The sequence below is a fragment of the Mytilus trossulus genome, chromosome 1 (genome assembly GCF_036588685.1).
Source record: "Mytilus trossulus isolate FHL-02 chromosome 1, PNRI_Mtr1.1.1.hap1, whole genome shotgun sequence".
In the NCBI taxonomy this organism is placed as follows: Eukaryota; Metazoa; Mollusca; class Bivalvia; order Mytilida; family Mytilidae; genus Mytilus; species Mytilus trossulus.
This window is the reverse complement of record NC_086373.1, coordinates 79,978,921-79,996,999: the sequence shown is the minus strand read 5'-3', so window position 1 is coordinate 79,996,999 and position 18,079 is coordinate 79,978,921. Positions and strand designations below refer to the sequence as shown.

Here is an 18,079-nt window from a genome sequence, read left to right as displayed (position 1 = left end):
ATCACCTTTGTTTATTTTGGCGAGGTTTTATCATATAACAGATGAATAATAACTTGATATCCTTCATTCACCACGTTTTTGATATAGAAAACGTGTACACAATTTTGAAAATTTTCCATTAAAATTGCTATTTTTGATTTGCATTTAGAAAACTCGTTTTATTTATTCTTACATTCACAGAGAAAGTATACAATGGGACGCATTTTGACACTTCATTTGACTATATATAAATCAAATTTTGCTGTTAATGTTAGGTTCCTTTATTTATTATATACCTCCTCAACTGTTTCGGTTCTAACACAACCTTGGCTTACAAGTATTAGGGTTTATGCATTCCTGATGAAAGTAAGACAAACAAAGTTATTGGGACGCAGGAAATTTATAAAATGCTTTCTGTGAGAAAGTATCTATGAGTAAAGCAAATACTTTCCCGAAACTGATATCATCAAGATACCTAGTTTAGTTTTGGAGGACGTTTTTGTGAGTTTCTTTTCAAAATTTGTTAAAAAAATCCAGGGATTGTGTTTCCTATCAACAGTTTTGTGGATCGTTATTGAATATGTCCCATTTGTTATGCATCAATCTCACCCCCTTTTTAATCACCAAATGCGACTTATTACCGATTATTTTTCTAAGAAGGAGTAATTTAACGGATGGCACCAGCAGAACATGAGCTGCTTACCCTTCAAGAGTCCAGAGTCCACTTTTTTAAAGGGTTTGCATATCGTTTTCACAAGTTACCAATTTTGTATTTTGTTCAATGTTTTTCGATGTCTTTTTTTCTATTTGTAGCAGTCTTGACCATTTTTGGACACTATGTTTTCTGACAAATTTTCATATTCATTGAAAAATCACATGAACGGTCTATAAATGAAATGAAATCCTATAATACCACTATTAATCACATTGTAAGGCTTCAAACTACAAACCTTAAACATGGTAAGTGCTTACAATATTATTACAATGTGCCATAAAGAAAATATTTTATACTGCATTGATTATTAATGTATTTATGTACAATGTATGAATGTCTTGCAATTGGAGCAAATTTGACCCGATTTTATCTGACCTATTTTGGCACAAATCGTGCTTTTAGATGACGAAGTTTTTTTGGCAGTTATTTAATTGAGTTGTCATTCTCAATATTCACAAAAACCCTAATGTTTTATATCTTTATGTTTATGATTATTATGAATGTTATACACACTAACTGGTTTCCCTTTGTGGATAACTTTATGTATAGATATATATCTTCCTCACCCTTGTTTATTTTGTCAAGGTTTTATCATATTATAAATAAATAGTGGTGTGATAAAATTCATGCAGTATCATCTAATATCACGTTTTCTGTAATGATTAACGTGCACATAACTAATGTAAAGTAATGGATGTGAAAAGAGATCGCTCCAAAAGCTTCAGCAATAAGAATGAGATTTTTTATATTGGAGACCAATTAAGGTAAATTTAGATACGTTGTATATGCTGTGATTTAGAGCTTATATGATGCTAGAATTGGTTTACCATTCAAGGCCGTTTGGTTTGATCTGCTTAAAAATATCCAACAAGCCATATTGATAGCACATAAAAGATTCGGGTTCTATCGAGCCTTAAGATTGTCTTATCTGGTGTATTCTGTGCGTTAAATTCACCAAAACGGAAAGAAGTCATATACACATTGCTAGCAATTATGATTTACTTAGGTTCTTAGGCGAGGACCTTAACGTCTGTGGTAAAGACACCAAGTAAATTAGTGTGATCATTCATATTCTTATTTCTGGTATCTTATATTGTTGATGGTTTGTGCCACATTCGTCTAGTTTGACCCTTTTTCGTATCAATTTGTGCTTATTGTCAGAATATACATTGTTATGCCCAAACTACGATAGTAGAGGGGCATTATGTTTCTGGTCTGTGGGTCCGTTCGTCCGTCTGTTCGTCTGTCCCGTTTCAGGTGAAAGTTTTTGGTCAAGGTAGTTTTTTATGACGTTGAAATCTAATCAACTTGAAACTTAAAACACATGCTTCCTATGATATGATCTTTCTAATTTTAATTATAAACTAAAGTTTTGACCCCAATGTCATTGTCCACTGAACATGGAAAATGATATGGCAAGTGGCGCATCCGTGTACTATGGCCACATTCTTGTTTTTTTAAGATTCCCCTTCGAAACTATTACACTTATTCAATAAAGCTTCAAATGTTTAATCCTTAGAGTAACTTTTCTTTCTATATCATTTTTGATCAAAACACTAAAGGGATTCTACCTAGATAGCCTTTCTCCTATTTGGAAACAACTGATCGAAGTTTGACTTGCGCTGCTCTTCGGCTACTTGATCTATTCTGGTTTTCGACTTATTTAGTGTGTTTACAAACAATTGTTCAAGAAAAAAGTAAACTAGCAAAAATACTCAACTCCGAGAAAAATTAAAATCGGAAAGTCTCTAATCAAATGGCAAAATCAAAAGCTCAAACGCATCAAAAAAATGGATAACACCTGTTATTCTCCTGACTTAGTACGGGCAGTTCATGTAGAAAATGGTGGATTAATCCTGATTTTATAGCTAGCTAAACCTCACACTTTGATGACAGTCGAATTAAATTGGATAATATTGACAACGATGTGTTAACAAAACAAACAGACATAATGATGCCTTAGTCATTTTTGGCACAACATTTTGACTTCCAGTGCATGGCATCACAGACTGAAAATAAATCGGAGCAATATAGTACGAGTTTTCAATATGAATATCTTTCGGCTATAATTGAATATATATTTTTCAGGACACGAATTAACTTTTCGAATTTACTGAAAGACAGAAAATATCACTTCAAAACGTATAAAAATTGTTTCGTTGGTAAGGAAGTTGTATCCTGGCTAGTAGACTGTAAACTATGTGATTCCCGATCGTCAGCCGTTACAGCACTGAGAACTCTACAAGACCACCATATTCTCCACCACGGTAAGATAAAAAAACAATCTTAACCAATTGTTTTGATGTTCAACAAGACACACGAAGACTCCTCTCTCCCTCTTTTACGAGACGTAAAATGAAATGATTTTTAAATTAGCAATAAGGATTTAGTGTAAAGGCTGAGATACCTTCCTGTCACAAATATACAAAGGGTGACTGTATTGAATGTTATAGACAAGGAACGTAGCAATACATAAAAGATTAAATAATTCCCTCCACCAACCCCATTTATTCTTTGGATACATATATTGAAGTATTTGTTTGTGAATTATTATGAAAATAAGAAGATGTACTACAAGAGGCAAATTTTTATAAAAGACATATCACTTTTTCTCTAAGGTAAAAACAGTATAATGCAACTACTTAATAAAATATAACTTAAGTTTCTATATCACTCCTAATGTATGCTGTCATTTCTAATTACCTTTAAACAGTAAACGCATGCATTACATTTTGTAGTATGTGATGACCATCTTTTCAAGGACGACATGTTATTCTACAGATTCAGAATAGATGATGGAACACATAAAATGGATATGGATCTCAAAATGTTTCATAAAGGCCAACAAATATATAGACTGTAAGCAAAAACATAATTGTTTAACGTTGTCATTTCTGGGCCTTTGGATTCATTATCATTCGTTGGATACCAATTTTCGTGGATTTCGTTGATATAGGTGAACCACGAAATTAAATGTTCAACGTATGGCAAATGTTTTAAAGGCTTGTATAAAGACTTCGGCAAAACCTCGAAATTAAATGCCACGAATATGCAAGTTTTTCTTCATCCACGAAATTTGGTGCCCACGAAAATAAATGAATCCACAGTATCTGACAATGCAGTATGGGCTTTGCTAATTGTTAGAGGCCGTATGGTGAAATATAGATAATTTGTGTGTCAGTTTGGTCTCCTGTGGAGTGTTGTCTCATTGGCAATCATACCTCATCTTCTTTCTTTATATTCATGTCTTGTACTATTGCTAAATCGGTGTTCAAAACTCTGTGAGCAATAACTTTGTGAAATGATATTCAGAGAGAAATATAAAGCTTTGTTCAATGTCACGTCGAATAGTCTCAAACCAATCAAAAACAGTGGGAACAAATGGTTCCCGCAAAAGTTAACAATAATCTAATGTGGTTTTATTCCTATCATAAAGCACTGGTGTACATACATCTTAAAAAAATACGGCATCATTGACACATATATTTATAACAGCTTTGTTTTTGTTTTTTGTTTTCTCCATACAATCAAAATATTGCCATCACAAGTTTTGTGAAAGGACAAGAGACACAAGATAACATTGAAAGGAATTGAAGAACACAAACAAAAACAAACCGAACATATTCTTTGTTCAGATGAACAATGTTTTGAAATGTCCTTATGCTCTAGACCCTTTATATGTATATGTTGCAATACAATTTGAGTACATGCAAAATATGATATTACAGAGCTACGTCTAAAAAGAAAGGCATAATCCGTGATTATCAGTTAAATGCTCAAGTATACAAAGACGCTTTTATTGGGTCCGCGTTTGTGGACTGGTTAACCAATCAAGAACATATTGGAATTGAAGACGCAGTTGATTTAGGCAGAAAATTGTTGGACTATAATATCATAAAGCATGGTAAGTGACAAATATATTTATAGTTATTGATATTTTTGATTATGTTTACGATGGATACCAAGTGCTGATAATATACCACAAATGGACTGTCTGGTCATGAAAAACTTAAGGAATAGAACCACTTATTCCACTGAACGTGCAAAAAGAAGTACAAATGTCAAAACTTTGTCAATAAGAACAATATTTGGGAAACATTATCATCAAATGAAACCTTAAGGACGTTTGGGTAACTGAAGAATCCCCGTTTATTCTACAAATAAAAACAATATACAAAATGGAAATGTGGGGGTATATTTGCACTTTTGATCAAATCAGAGTACCGGTTTTACTACCAACAATCCAGAAACAAGTGTACTCTGATATAGAATTTAAAGTATGTTGTGTTATCAGCACAAGTCAAGATTAGATAAAGAAAACATAAGTATGGGTTGAAGTAAAAGTAATGAGATCTGTTGTAATTGAAAAGGGAGTTCTGATCCTGGATCCCGCTTAATGTTTTGTTAGATTCCACAACCTGATCATCATTCCATTAATAACGACTGTAATTTCATGTTATCCGTCCAACTCGTTTCCTGTTTCACGAACAATAGTATGACTTTACACGTCATGCCTCATGGAAATCCCGCGCCATGCTTAGATTCAAATTAGACCAGCTGCAAACGACATAAAACTCCATAGAAAGAAATAGATCTGATTCGAACATGCAGGTACAGACCAATGAACCGTCTACAGTAGCGAGTAAAAATCCATACTACCAAGTCAGCTATAAAGTCTCCGGTATGACAACATGTGAAATAATTCAAACAAGAAAACTGATGGTTAAGTTTTAATTCTACAACAACAATGAACGAAACGACAATTGACAATCTTCACTGGAATACAAGTTCCTTACTTGGGATAGGCACATAAAGAATGTCGCGAGATTAAGCACGTTTATCATCTCTCTGTTCTCCCTAATCCTGGATAGTTGTGTTATAACAACCACAAAAACAAGCTGTAAATATAGTTGAAAGTGCTTGAATTATAGTTCGATACAAATAATAAAAATAATATAAGACACAATATACACGAAAAGAAATCAGATCAATGTTACAATGTCTTATCAGCAATCAAAGACGGATACTTAAAAATTCCAAAGATCTTTTAAAGTACATACAATCTAACTCTCTTTCACCCTGTAACAGTATTAAATCATTTGACCATTCCACTCTTTACACAAGTATTCCACATTCAAAACTAAAAGACATATTAAAAGAGTTGGTATTGCTTTGCTTCATAAAAAAGAATGGCCAACGTAGATACAATACTCTTGTCTTAGGAAGGAATAAATCCTACTTTGTAAAGGATCACTCTGATTCAAACAAAAAAATCTCTGAAACTGATAATATCAAGATGCTTGATTTTTTTATTGACAACATATTTGTTACGTTCGGAGGACGTGTTTTTCAACAGACTGTCGGCATTCCAATGGGAGCAAACTGTGCCGCTCTACTTGCCGACTTATTTCTTTATTATTATGAGGCTGATTTCATGCAGGAACTTCTAAGGAAGAAAGATTAGAAGTTAGCAATATCCTTTAACTTTACTTTCCGCTATATAGATGATGTTCTTTCACTAAATAATTCAAAATTTTGTGACTATGTGGAATGCATCTATCCCATTGAACCAGAGATAAAGGATACTACAGATACAGTTAAGTCGGCTTCATATCTTGACCTGCATCTAGAAATTGACAATGAGGGTCGATTGAAAATAAAACTTTACGACAAAATGGATGATTTCAGCTTTCCAATTGTGAACTTTCCATTTCTAAGTAGCAACATTCCAGCAGCACCTGCATACGGGGTATATATTTCCAAATTGATACGATATTCCCGTGCTTGCATTTCCTATCATGATTTTCTTGATAGAGGGTTGCTTCTCACAAGGAAGCTATTAAACCAAGAGTTTCAAAAAGTGAAGTTGAAAGCATCCCTTTGTAAATTTTACGGACGCCATCATGAGTTGGTTGACCGTTATGGAATAACCGTTTCACAAATGATATCGGATATGTTCTTTACGTCGTTACTACAATCCCCTTCCCTTTCATGAATGTGACCTACCGAATGAGACTATTTATCGGATTTGTTATCACATAAGCAACACGACGGGTGCCACGTGTGGAGCAGGATCTGCTTCCCCTTTTGGAGCACCTGAGATCACCCCTAGTTTTTGGTGGGGTTCGTGTTGTTTATTCTTTGGTTTTCTATGTTGTGTCATGTGACCTATTGTTTGTCCGTTTGTCTTTTTCATTTTTAGCCATGGCGTTGTCAGTTTGTTTTAGATTTATGAGGTTGACTGTCCCTTTGGTATCTTTCGTCCCTCGTTTACACCGATGGAGACAATACTTACAGATGATTTCAATGATACATTTGAAAATGGGGATTGTTTTAAAATGTTTTATTTGTGTTTTCTAATTGTTTGAAATATATACATTTAAAAAAAATTGTTTACCCTTATTTATTAATTTCTTCTAGTATTCTTTCTTTTTCAGTTACAGACGATCATCATTTTAAACACGACAACTGTTTACTTTATCAGTTTGAATTTGACTTTGACCAAAAATTTACTTTTAACAATGTGTTTAAGTTTTCTTTGCCGACACATTCGAGGAACTTTTCAGATTCGTCACTTATTGTGAAAGACTTTAACCGAAAAAGATCGGCTAGTAGTGAAAAATCTCATTCATCGGTAGATTCACATGACGAATTTGATCCAAACAGGCGATTCTCAGATTCGTACACATGTAAGTATACACACAATTAACATTGCATTTTGTTTTTGATAAATTAATATAACGAAAATGAGATAACTAATGAAAAGTTAATAAAATTAATTAGGCAAATACATGATAATTGGTACCAGTTTAAATTCAAAATGTGTGAAATGATTTCATGTTATTTATTGCAAAACTAAAGTTCACAATTTCTAATATGTAGATGTTATCTTCAATTGTTTTTATTTTTATCAGAACTGTCATTTTCAAAGGGGAGCATGACATTCCATCAGATCATGCTAAATTAAATGACTATTCTTATGATTGGAATAGTTAATCCATGGAAGAAAAAACAGCCTTCGAAAAAAATAAAATCACAAAAATACTGAACTCCGAGGAAAGTTCAAAACGGAAAGTCCAAAATCAAATGGAAAAACCAAATGATAAAACACATCAAACGAATGGACAACAACTGTCATATTTCTGACTTGGTACAGACAATTTCAAATGTAGACAATAGTGAATTGACCCTGGTTTTATAGCGCTCAACCTCTCACTTGTATGACAGTCGCATCAAATTCCATTATATTAACAACGATACTTGAACAAAACAGACATAATAGGGAAATTTGTCAAAATATGGTGTACATCAGTCATCACTGAGTCACAATCTGAATTAGAACTAAACAAACTCATATTACACAAAGAAGCACAAAAAGCATGTATCAAATTTATCAACCCATAAAGTATTGAATTAGTTGTAGTCCTGCGAAAACAATGTTTACGATGGAAAAACATATGACATTGTTCCATATTACTATTTTGACTTTTCCTTATATGATGCTTTTCCTATAAGTGAACAAATTTATCGGAACATAATGTAAAAACCATTTAAGATTTTGGTTTATCCCGTTATAGTTTATCTATTAAAGATATATTATAAAAAAAATACGTTTATTGGATTTGTCTGAAATTAAGTATAGAAATTATTTGTTGCCATCTAATAGCAAAGAATTTATATAACACGCATTGTTACAGATTTTCATTTACACTAAGCGCTTATCTAAATAAAATCAGAGTGAGCTTACCATCAAACCTATTTGATATAGTACTGTTGTTTTGTACACTTTAAAGACAGAAAAGAATTAATTTTACAATTTTATTGAAGGTTCCATCCATGATAAAATTAGTGTAACGTCGTCAGATAATGAAAGCGTTGACGGTTCAGAATCAATTGACGGTGACAGTTCATTAACGTCGCCAAAGTCAGGTAAGTCTTTTACGTACATTATATCTACCAAGGCTTGTTTAAAAATGTATGACCGTGAAACGTGAGAAAAGATTGTTACAGGAATACTACACAAGTCCAACAACATCAACATGACAAATATATGCGTCTATTCATTCAGTTAATATATAAACGTATTGTTTGTTTTCTTTAGAACATCCATTGTTATGTTATATACTAGACTAAGTATTATTGTATTTTGTTTCAGTTTTACTGAGACATGCAACAGTAGCTGAATTAGTGTCACCTGAGACTCCATATATCAAAAGATCATTAAGGGTAAGTATAAATAAGTTATAGCTGCTAATAATATCGCGACTGTTTTTATAGTTAGTAAGTTTAATGGGGTATATTATCATTGTGTATGTGTCTTTTAAAGGTAAATCCAGAAAAGCGCTTCGGACGCAAGAAATTAATAACGTGTTGTTTTCAATATTTTACATCACTGGGTCGATACCTTTGCTGGTGGACTATCAGTCCCCGAGGGTATCATCAGCTCGGTAGTCAGTATTTCGGTACTGACATGATTTAACAAACTTTACTAAAATTGTCCGTTTATAAATTTATAAATTATTAAGAAACTAAGGTTTCAACTCCCTCAGGCAAAGTTGGCTTTAGATGAATTTGGCTATTCATTTTAGGTATTTTTTTATATATAGCTCTTCAACGGTTTCGGTATTTATACATCTTCGGATTTCAAATGTTTGGCTTTGAGTGTTCCTGATGAAGGTAAATCCAGAAAAGCGCTTCGGACGCAAGAAATTAATAACGTGTTGTTTTCAATATTAAACAACGCTAAGAGACCCAAGTTTACAAACATTCGAAAAGACATTCGCCATTTCTTCTTTAACACGTGATATATTTCAACAGCTGGGTTAATTGCGGTACAAAATAATGATTTAATTTTTTTTTCTAATTTTAATTTTAAATTTATTTCTAGATTATTCTTTTATATGACGCCAAGGCACGCAATGACACGTACGTCACTTCATGTTATGTACAATCGTAGGCAATTAGGTCATTTAATATTTCTAAATAATTTCTAAAGCTAATAACAGAGAATTCACGAAAACTTTGTGAAAAAAAACATGACAGAGCCGGTGTACTGGCCACAGAGCTGAATATAATGTTAAATACAAAAAAAGACAACGAATTTAAACAATTAAAAAGAAATCTGCAAATATTTCAAATACTTCAAAATTAAATATAATATAAAACGAAAGGTATCTTTCCAAATGATATGCTAAAATGATATTAAGACAATCAACAATAATAAATTGCAGTGAAACGGACTATGCATTGGTCATGTTGGGGCCTTTCATAGTTTTCTTTACAGAATGTTATTTGCTCATTGTTGAAGGCCATCAATCTCCCTATATTTGTTTACATCATCACTATGTTATCTTTTGTGGATAGTTGTCTCGTCGTCAATCATACCACACATATTATGTCTTATAACACCTTAGTCAAAGTAAGCTGTTTTAAAATTGCTAAAGCAAAATACCCCAAAAAGTGGTTTAAGATGTATTTTGTAGCCATCAGTTTGATTCATATATTATAGATCACAAGTGACTCTGTTGGGTATGGATTCGTTGTAAGAGGTGATGGTCCAACTTACGTTCAAACCATTGATCCATTGGGGCCTGCTGCAGCTGCGGGACTTAAGGTGATTAGTTTAACCGTATTTAGCACAACGTTTTGGAATTTCGGATCCTCAATCCTCTAGATCTCCAACTTTATTCTTGTTTGGCTTTATATCTATTTTGATCTGAGGGTCATTTATGTAGACGAAACGCAAGTTTGGTGTATCATATTCAAATCCTTGTATATTTGATAACTTATTACATATATAAATTGGATAATAAAGAAAGAAAATACTAAATATCCATTTGCGGTTAGCATTGGAAATTCTGAATGAATCATTATAATCAGAATGAGCTTGTTGTAGTATTAATATGTAACGAATGGAATAACACTCGTAGTTCATAGTCCCATGACTTTATATGTTTAAGTCTGTAATGTCAATATATAGTGGTAGTCATTTCATGTCAAATTTACCTGATCCTGGTCGAAAATTCATTATACATTTATTTGCACATATGAGCACAAGGTTCCCGAAAGTTTTACAGTGCAAAGCATCTACTTTTGATATGAGCTAACAGGCAAATGTGTCCAATTTCAATTATTTTATTATTCAAAAGAATATTAACTAAAAACAACCCAAATAAGAATTTTTAGAAAAGGGGGCCTGTGATTCAGATAAATTATATGTGACGTAACTATTATTTGTTTTGTAGGTACGCCAGTATATCCACTCTGTGAATGGAAATAATGTCTTGAAGTTAAATCACAAACAAGTGGCCAAAATGATTATGGACGTTGAGCAATATCTTACTATATGTATCATGGTGCATAAAAGAGATGCAGTGTTTACCGACATCGATTCATTAAAAACTACTTAGACAGAAGTGAAATATTACATCGTAGTATTTACATCAATTTGAGTCAATCAAATATCAGATGAAAGAGATACTAACTTGATAAAATTTCATGAGTACTTATATTATTCAGTATTACTTACGATATTGTTTGTGGGTTGCCTTATCATGACAATGTTAACTACTTTTATTGAAATACCTCTCCTTTCAACCAACAACAAACAAATAAAAAAACACAGACGAGGTTGGTGCGTAAATCCTTTGATAAGGTGATAATACAAATTTTGTTTGGTACCAGTTTTTAGTGCTCCCTCATGGTGATTACGTTTGTCCGTCCTGCATTACATATACTGGTGAATTGGTTCCAATCGTTACCGGTTGTTTTGTTTAAATTGTATCAGAACATAATGACATTTTTTGAAGATTACTTTTTCATCAGTACATTTTCTTACTTAAATTACATCTATTTTTTCATTGCAAACGTCCTGAAAATTGCAGTTGGCAAAACTATATTTTCCTGATTATATGATGATCTATGATGGCATTTAGAAAGATTTCTCGTTTCTGTGTTATTTCAGTTGTCGACAAAGTGCCAAATGTACAAGACCATTGATGCAGAAAATTTGTGTAATGGAAAAAATGACTAGCATACATTTGTTGACTGTATGATTGATATTTAAATCGAATTGTAATTTGTTCATTTGTAATTTTTCTAATAAGACGATGTACAGAAACTGGCAGGTTTATTTCCACATTGCATAACAATGATCAAATTCAAGTCATTCAAGATTTGACTAGGGACGACCGTCTTCATTATTAATATATTAAGGTTTTTTTTCTATTCAAAGTTGTGAAAGACAATATGACAACATAGTTTCTATAGTTGTGATTGCAAGGAAGCCACTAGATAAAACATAAACACACTGATTGACTGAATCATGATATAGACGATATTTACTAAACTGCACGTAAAGAAAATGGTCACGTTAGCAACAGTAGAAATAGTTTCCGTCTATCAGTAGGAGTTCCACATCTTAATAAACTCATCATAGTTATCAGATATAAATAGGAGTTCCACATCTAAATTATACCGAAAAGTGGGATTTTTTTATTTCTTTTGTTTGTCCGTATCTCCCGTGAAATTATCGTATTATGATTAACAACATGAACATGAACAAGTTAGAACTTCATGAAATTTGGAATCCAACTGTTTGCGAGCTTACTGTACCATGTGAGTCATTGCATGTTCACTGTTCATGGTATTTCTGTTCAGTGTAATGTGCATTACAATTTACACGATACGATTTCTATGCAAAAATGAATTATTTTAATAATCATAGGAGTGTGAGAATCTTATTACTTATCTTCGACTAAATATATTTAAGTTCGCGGAAATAAGTTCTCTTTCACGTACTTCTTGTAAATATTTGTTTTGTTCAACATAGATATCATTTGTCATTGCTTCAAATAAAACATTTGTTAATCAACATGCTATTATTTTATCTTGAAATGACTACTGACAAACTGAACTTTTATTTCAAACTTAGCGAGTCAGCGATCCAGTTCACATACATAAATTATCTTTATAGAAAAAAAAAAAATTTGAAACATTTAATATCTTTTCTTTCAATTTAACTTTCTTAGAAATCAAGGATTATATGTCCAACATTTGAATCAACAAACAAGGTTTAGTCCTCTGCAAATATATTGTATTATTTGACTGAGACGTTTATAACCTTTTGCGAATCAACAGTTTAAATTTTTTAACACGTACGATAAGAAAATTGGGCGTAACAGATAAAGTTTCACCTAATCTAACCCAGTCAACTGATAACATGAGGGCTCCAAGAAATGGTCTTGTCCACGATGTTGTGAAAATAAAACTATGTCGAATTTGTTCAGAGGTAACGAACATCAATATCTGGTTAAGGTGATCATAAGTCACCAAATTAGACATATATGTAAATAAAAGCAACAGTAGTATACCGGTGTACAAAAGTCATAAACCGTTTGAGAAAACTAATCCGGGTTTCAAACTAAAACAGAGGAAACACAGCAATTATAACAGGAAAAAAAAACCTAAACAAAACAACAGGAACACTGATGTGTAAATGTATATATTACTAGTAGCTGACCAGAGGTAACCTAAGGATATTTTTAAAAGTTTTTGGCTCTCGATACCACACAAGTAATTAAACAACAATAGGCTGTACGATGTACATTATTCAATAAATGTTAAATTAAGAGAAATTAAGACAGGCATGGGTCGGAGAGCCATTCGCATGGTTTCTTTACAATATAACAAAATCACCTAAATCAGTTTATATAAATAGATAAAATAATGAGAGTATTGTCTATCACTCAAAAGTATCTTTAACCTCACGAAAGAGCCAACAGTATACTATCGTTTGTGCAGGGGTGTAACCTGTCTAGACCTGAAGTTGGTATTTCCGGGAAAGTTAACTAACTCAAATATCAGATAAGAGAGGACCGAAAGATACCAGAGGCACAGTCAACCTCATATATCTAAAATAAACTGACAACGCCATGGCTAAAAAATAAAAATAAACACAGACAAATAATTGTACACAAGACACAACAGTAAGATAAGTAGCGACTTTTTATCCTAGAGTTGATATTTTTGGGCAGTGTGACTATTTAACATAAAATTGCCTGTTTTGGTATGTGAAAAGTTTAGAATGTTCATCGTTAACACCTAAATCCTCCTCCTCTTTCGCTTTCGAAAATATAATCATTTGTTTCGTTTTCAATAACATCATCTGGATAAGTTTCCAACAGAGGTTTATTTTTTCCTGACGGTTACTTTGATAGCTCTCATGTCATCGTTAAACTTTTCTGATATCTTTTTCATGACCTTGTCATGCAATTCACCATTTTGTAATTGTAGTAGATACTGAACCAAAACTGTGCTTTATCTGGAAGAAACTTGTGCCATATACTCGTCTCTTAGTTTCTGATTTGCCTTACTTCTCGAATTGTCTTCAATCAAGTCATCATCTATGTATTTATCAATATTTCTTCACATTTATCTTAATTTACCCTCTAGCTAGTTCGGCCAATTTGAAAAAATCCACATCATCTTCATCTTCTAAATCAATTTTGTCTACACAAGACCTTTTTGAGTGAATGTCTTCATCCTCATTCCCCGTTTTCTTTTAAAATCATTATTTTCCAGGCACTACCTTTTCATGTGTTAAGCTAAATCAGGGACACCTCCAAAGACGACACCGCAATCATTGCACGCAGGCATTAGCTCTATCTTGTAATGTAATTCGTCTATTCAATTAAAATGATTCTTAAAACTTTGATAGATCTGGTTCTTTTCTGCTTACATACTCTTCAGTCTTACTTCCAAAAATCATGTTCTTGTTTTCGAAGATATATCAATGTTTAGTCTGTAGTCTCTGTGAATGTCGTGAAAAATTATGTCATTAATGTCCTATAATTGTTCACGCGATCATGCCACAAAGTAAATCCTTTGTGTTGTTTGGGATAGCAATTTTTTTCTTTATAAAGGATCAGTAAAAAAACATATATATGATATTGAATTCTACTTCAGACATTGCATGAATAATTGGTAAGAATGTGCTTACTCACTCCGCGAATGTATTATGACCTGTTTACGGGGACGGTTGTGTGTTATGGACAATTGAGCGTCTGACCAATTTCCAGGCTTACTTTGAGCCTCGACTATAGAGGGTCTAGAGTTGAGGTATTTCATTGTGCAATGTCTTGTCTATAACTGCTTTACTGTAAATAATTTTCATTATCGCAGTTTGCATATGATACAATTAACAGCTCAATCGACCTATTAAAGGTTAAACGAATTATTTGCGAATAAAACAATTGGGCTTGACCTGGGAACAGTATATACATATATTCCTGTGCTTGACAGTTTTTTCTCCTGACGTTCGTTTCGGCTATTGACTTTCTTGTTACCCTTTACAACCAACTTTAACAAGTCACTTATCAAGTACATTGTTTTGTGGCGACACATTTAAAAAAATGTTTCCCCCGTATTATAAAAACTACTAATGTCTTTCAATTTCAGATCTCTTTTGTTTTAAATGCATTTTTTAAATAAATTGCTGTCAAATGAGAAATTGGTGAAAGGCTAAAGACTCTTTAGAGATTAAGTTGAAGCGCTATTGAAAGAAATTTGAGTCATGTCCAGTTCAAAATCCTATGCATAATTAGTAGCTTCCTACGTCATTTTTCTGTTCACTTAGAAACTTATATGCTATAATAGCAATGCTGTGCTATTTAGAACTTGGCATTTGATGTAGAATTGTGTTCGTCTCCGAAGACGGTATGGTGATTTGTTGACGTGTTTTGTTAAATGTCATCCTATACGATTGCTGTTTTAAATATCATCTGTAATTCTATTGGATAATTACGTTGATGCTGACATACCTTTAGATATATTAATCAATTCTGCATAGATTTCGTATCTAACTCGGTGGAACATCAAAAGAGAAACCAATTCCTTAAACAAGTAAGTTTTTTTTTGGTATGTAAAACAAACATATTTTTTTTTAAATTACGCACTATAACTATGTTTTTTTTCTTTTTTTAAGGTACGTTTAGTTTTTATTTGAAATAAATAATTTTCATTCTATCTTCCGAAAAATTGTCGTTAGTCATCGATCTTCCAAAAATTAAACTACAAGTCCTGTGTCGCGCTTTGCTGGTGTAAGAGCAAAAAGTGAAATTATGGTACAATGTGTATAATCATTTAAGTATGCTTCTTTTTGTAAATTCAACGTTGGGATGGGAAAGAGGGGTGTATATAAATGTTGATTGAAGAACATATTCTTAAAATGTGCGCACGGTCAACGCTTACAACTTTATGAAAAACTTATAATTACATGTTTTCGCTATGATCTTAAAAACTCGATTACTATCTTTTCTTGATTTTCCTTGTGCACTTTATTGTGTATTCGTGCATGTTACAATTTATTTTGAAATAAAGCTTATTTTCAGAATGACTCTAGATTGTTGTTAGCCAATCAAGATAACATATTTTATATACCTATATGGAGTTATTTTCTTTCAGAACGTTAGGTCATTCTTTTTCAGAATCAACCCGGACGATACCATGTTTCAATGGTATATGCCCCAAGGCATAAAATAATGACCTGTGTAAGGTCATTATTTTCCTTGATTAACGTGCAATCTATGATTTACTTCAAAATTTTATTCGTCTAATAGTTTTTTGGTGCCGAATTGGATATTTATTTTCTAAAGTTCAACCGATGATAGATGTAAAAGAAACCGTCATTGTAGACCCGCAATTTAATTTTAGAAACAAATAACGTGAAGTTTTGTTGATTTATCGCTATAATAAAGAAACATTATCAAATAGGTCAGATGAATTTTAATGTAGACTTTCATAAAATAAATCCAGATTTGACATTTCCTTGTTTAAGATTTTGAAAATCTTATTAAGTCAAACTGAATAGGTTGATTGCTTAACGTCCAGTGGCAAATATTTCATGCATGTTCAGAACGATACACACTGAATAGGAAATCATACTGTGACCTACATGTACATGTATTTATATTCGTCTTCGTGTCAGTTCGTAACTTTTTAAAATTTATGTATACCTTTTACTCAAATGATCAACTAATAAAATAATCTTATATTCTGTTGAATAACACGAAAGGTTCGGTGCGGAGGGTATATAATTTTATCATGATTAGCTTTAAAATTTAATAAAATGTATTGCTGTTCGAAAGACAATCTTTCTGAATTTTTCATTCGATTCAAGTAAAATGGTTAAATAAATCACAACTTTTCCGCGATAGAAATGACATAACAAAACGGGAAAAAAAAACACATACCCCTCCCCCTTTTCCATAAGCTAAGTGATACAATAAATAACTTACAATGTGTCTTGTATTTGTCATACACCGTTATCGGATGGTAACAATACATTTGTGTCTTACTTCATGCAGTTACAGTAATATTTTTTATTGTGTACGGATAACAATTTTTAAAAGGTTTATATCTAAATTATTTAGTGAGTTTTATTTCACATTTTAAATGAGCCGCAGGGCGTATTAAACCTGAACGCATTAGAAAGGAATATCCCACTTTAGTGTTGTCGGTAAAAAAGGATACTTAATTTTACAAATCTTTATAAAATTAATATTTTTTCACGGTATATAAGTCAGATAATGCATATTTTAAGGTTTTTCTTGTCGAAGAACACACATCGGGGTGTCAGGATTGTTCAAAGAAAGACCTCCCTCCGGTCGGTCTTTCATTTGATCAATCCTGTCACCCCTCGGTGTGTTCTACGACAAGAACAACCTTAAAATATGCATTATCTATAACATAATGAAACATACATCTAATGTAATTATTTAAGATTGATTGTCCGGTTTATGAATTTTGATAATAGTCAAAAAGACATTTTTTCTTTCTTATTTAATTTACTGAGAATTCTATAAAAGAATCACTTAAACTAAACAAAACTGTAATTAATTTCATTGATGTTTTTAAAGGAAATCCATTAGGGCCACAATTATCTCATGGACAAAAACATCCAATTGGTTTTAACCAACATATCGAATAATCCTATTTTTGTTTTATATCAAATTGCCAAATATAATTAATGATTTCAGCAAATAAGCAATGAATTTATTGAATCCCATGTAGTTCAGCACATGTTGGTAATAAAGATGACAATGCAACTCTACGGAGAGGTGGCGGATTTGCAAATGAGTGTTTTGCAAATTAAGTTTGAAGTGTTTCATGACGTGTTGAAAAGAATGTGACGTTAAACACATGTCAAATTGACATTAGCAATTATACCACGGCTCTTTGCTTTTACTTATGACCTAAAATGATCGTTTAATCATTTGAAAATTATATATATGAGCAACAAGCTTATCTAAAATGATAAAACTAACATCAACATAGTAAGAGCTTCCATTGTACAAAAGATTTCGTAGCAAGATATCAATTTGTTAA

General features: G+C 32.2%; 2 protein-coding genes across 2 annotated transcripts in view; both read left to right on the top strand.

Annotated features, from left to right (window-relative positions):
* The first annotated feature begins 1,317 nt into the window (after positions 1–1,317).
* Positions 1,318–12,566, top strand: LOC134686646 (DEP domain-containing mTOR-interacting protein-like). Its single transcript, XM_063546324.1, has 9 exons — positions 1,318–1,458; positions 2,783–2,961; positions 3,433–3,553; positions 4,423–4,598; positions 7,132–7,383; positions 8,522–8,623; positions 8,850–8,920; positions 10,203–10,307; positions 10,939–12,566. Exons 1-9 carry the CDS (start codon positions 1,385–1,387, stop codon positions 11,101–11,103), a joined length of 1,245 nt encoding a protein of 414 aa, XP_063402394.1. The 5' UTR covers positions 1,318–1,384; the 3' UTR covers positions 11,104–12,566.
* Positions 12,567–13,163: 597 nt separating this feature from the next.
* LOC134686613 (GDP-fucose protein O-fucosyltransferase 1-like) overlaps positions 13,164–18,079 on the top strand; it is a 340,651-nt gene continuing 335,735 nt past the window's right edge. The window contains exon 1 of the mRNA XM_063546293.1: positions 13,164–13,178. The gene's annotated coding sequence lies outside the window, so the exon portion shown is untranslated. The remainder of the gene's footprint in view (positions 13,179–18,079) is intronic.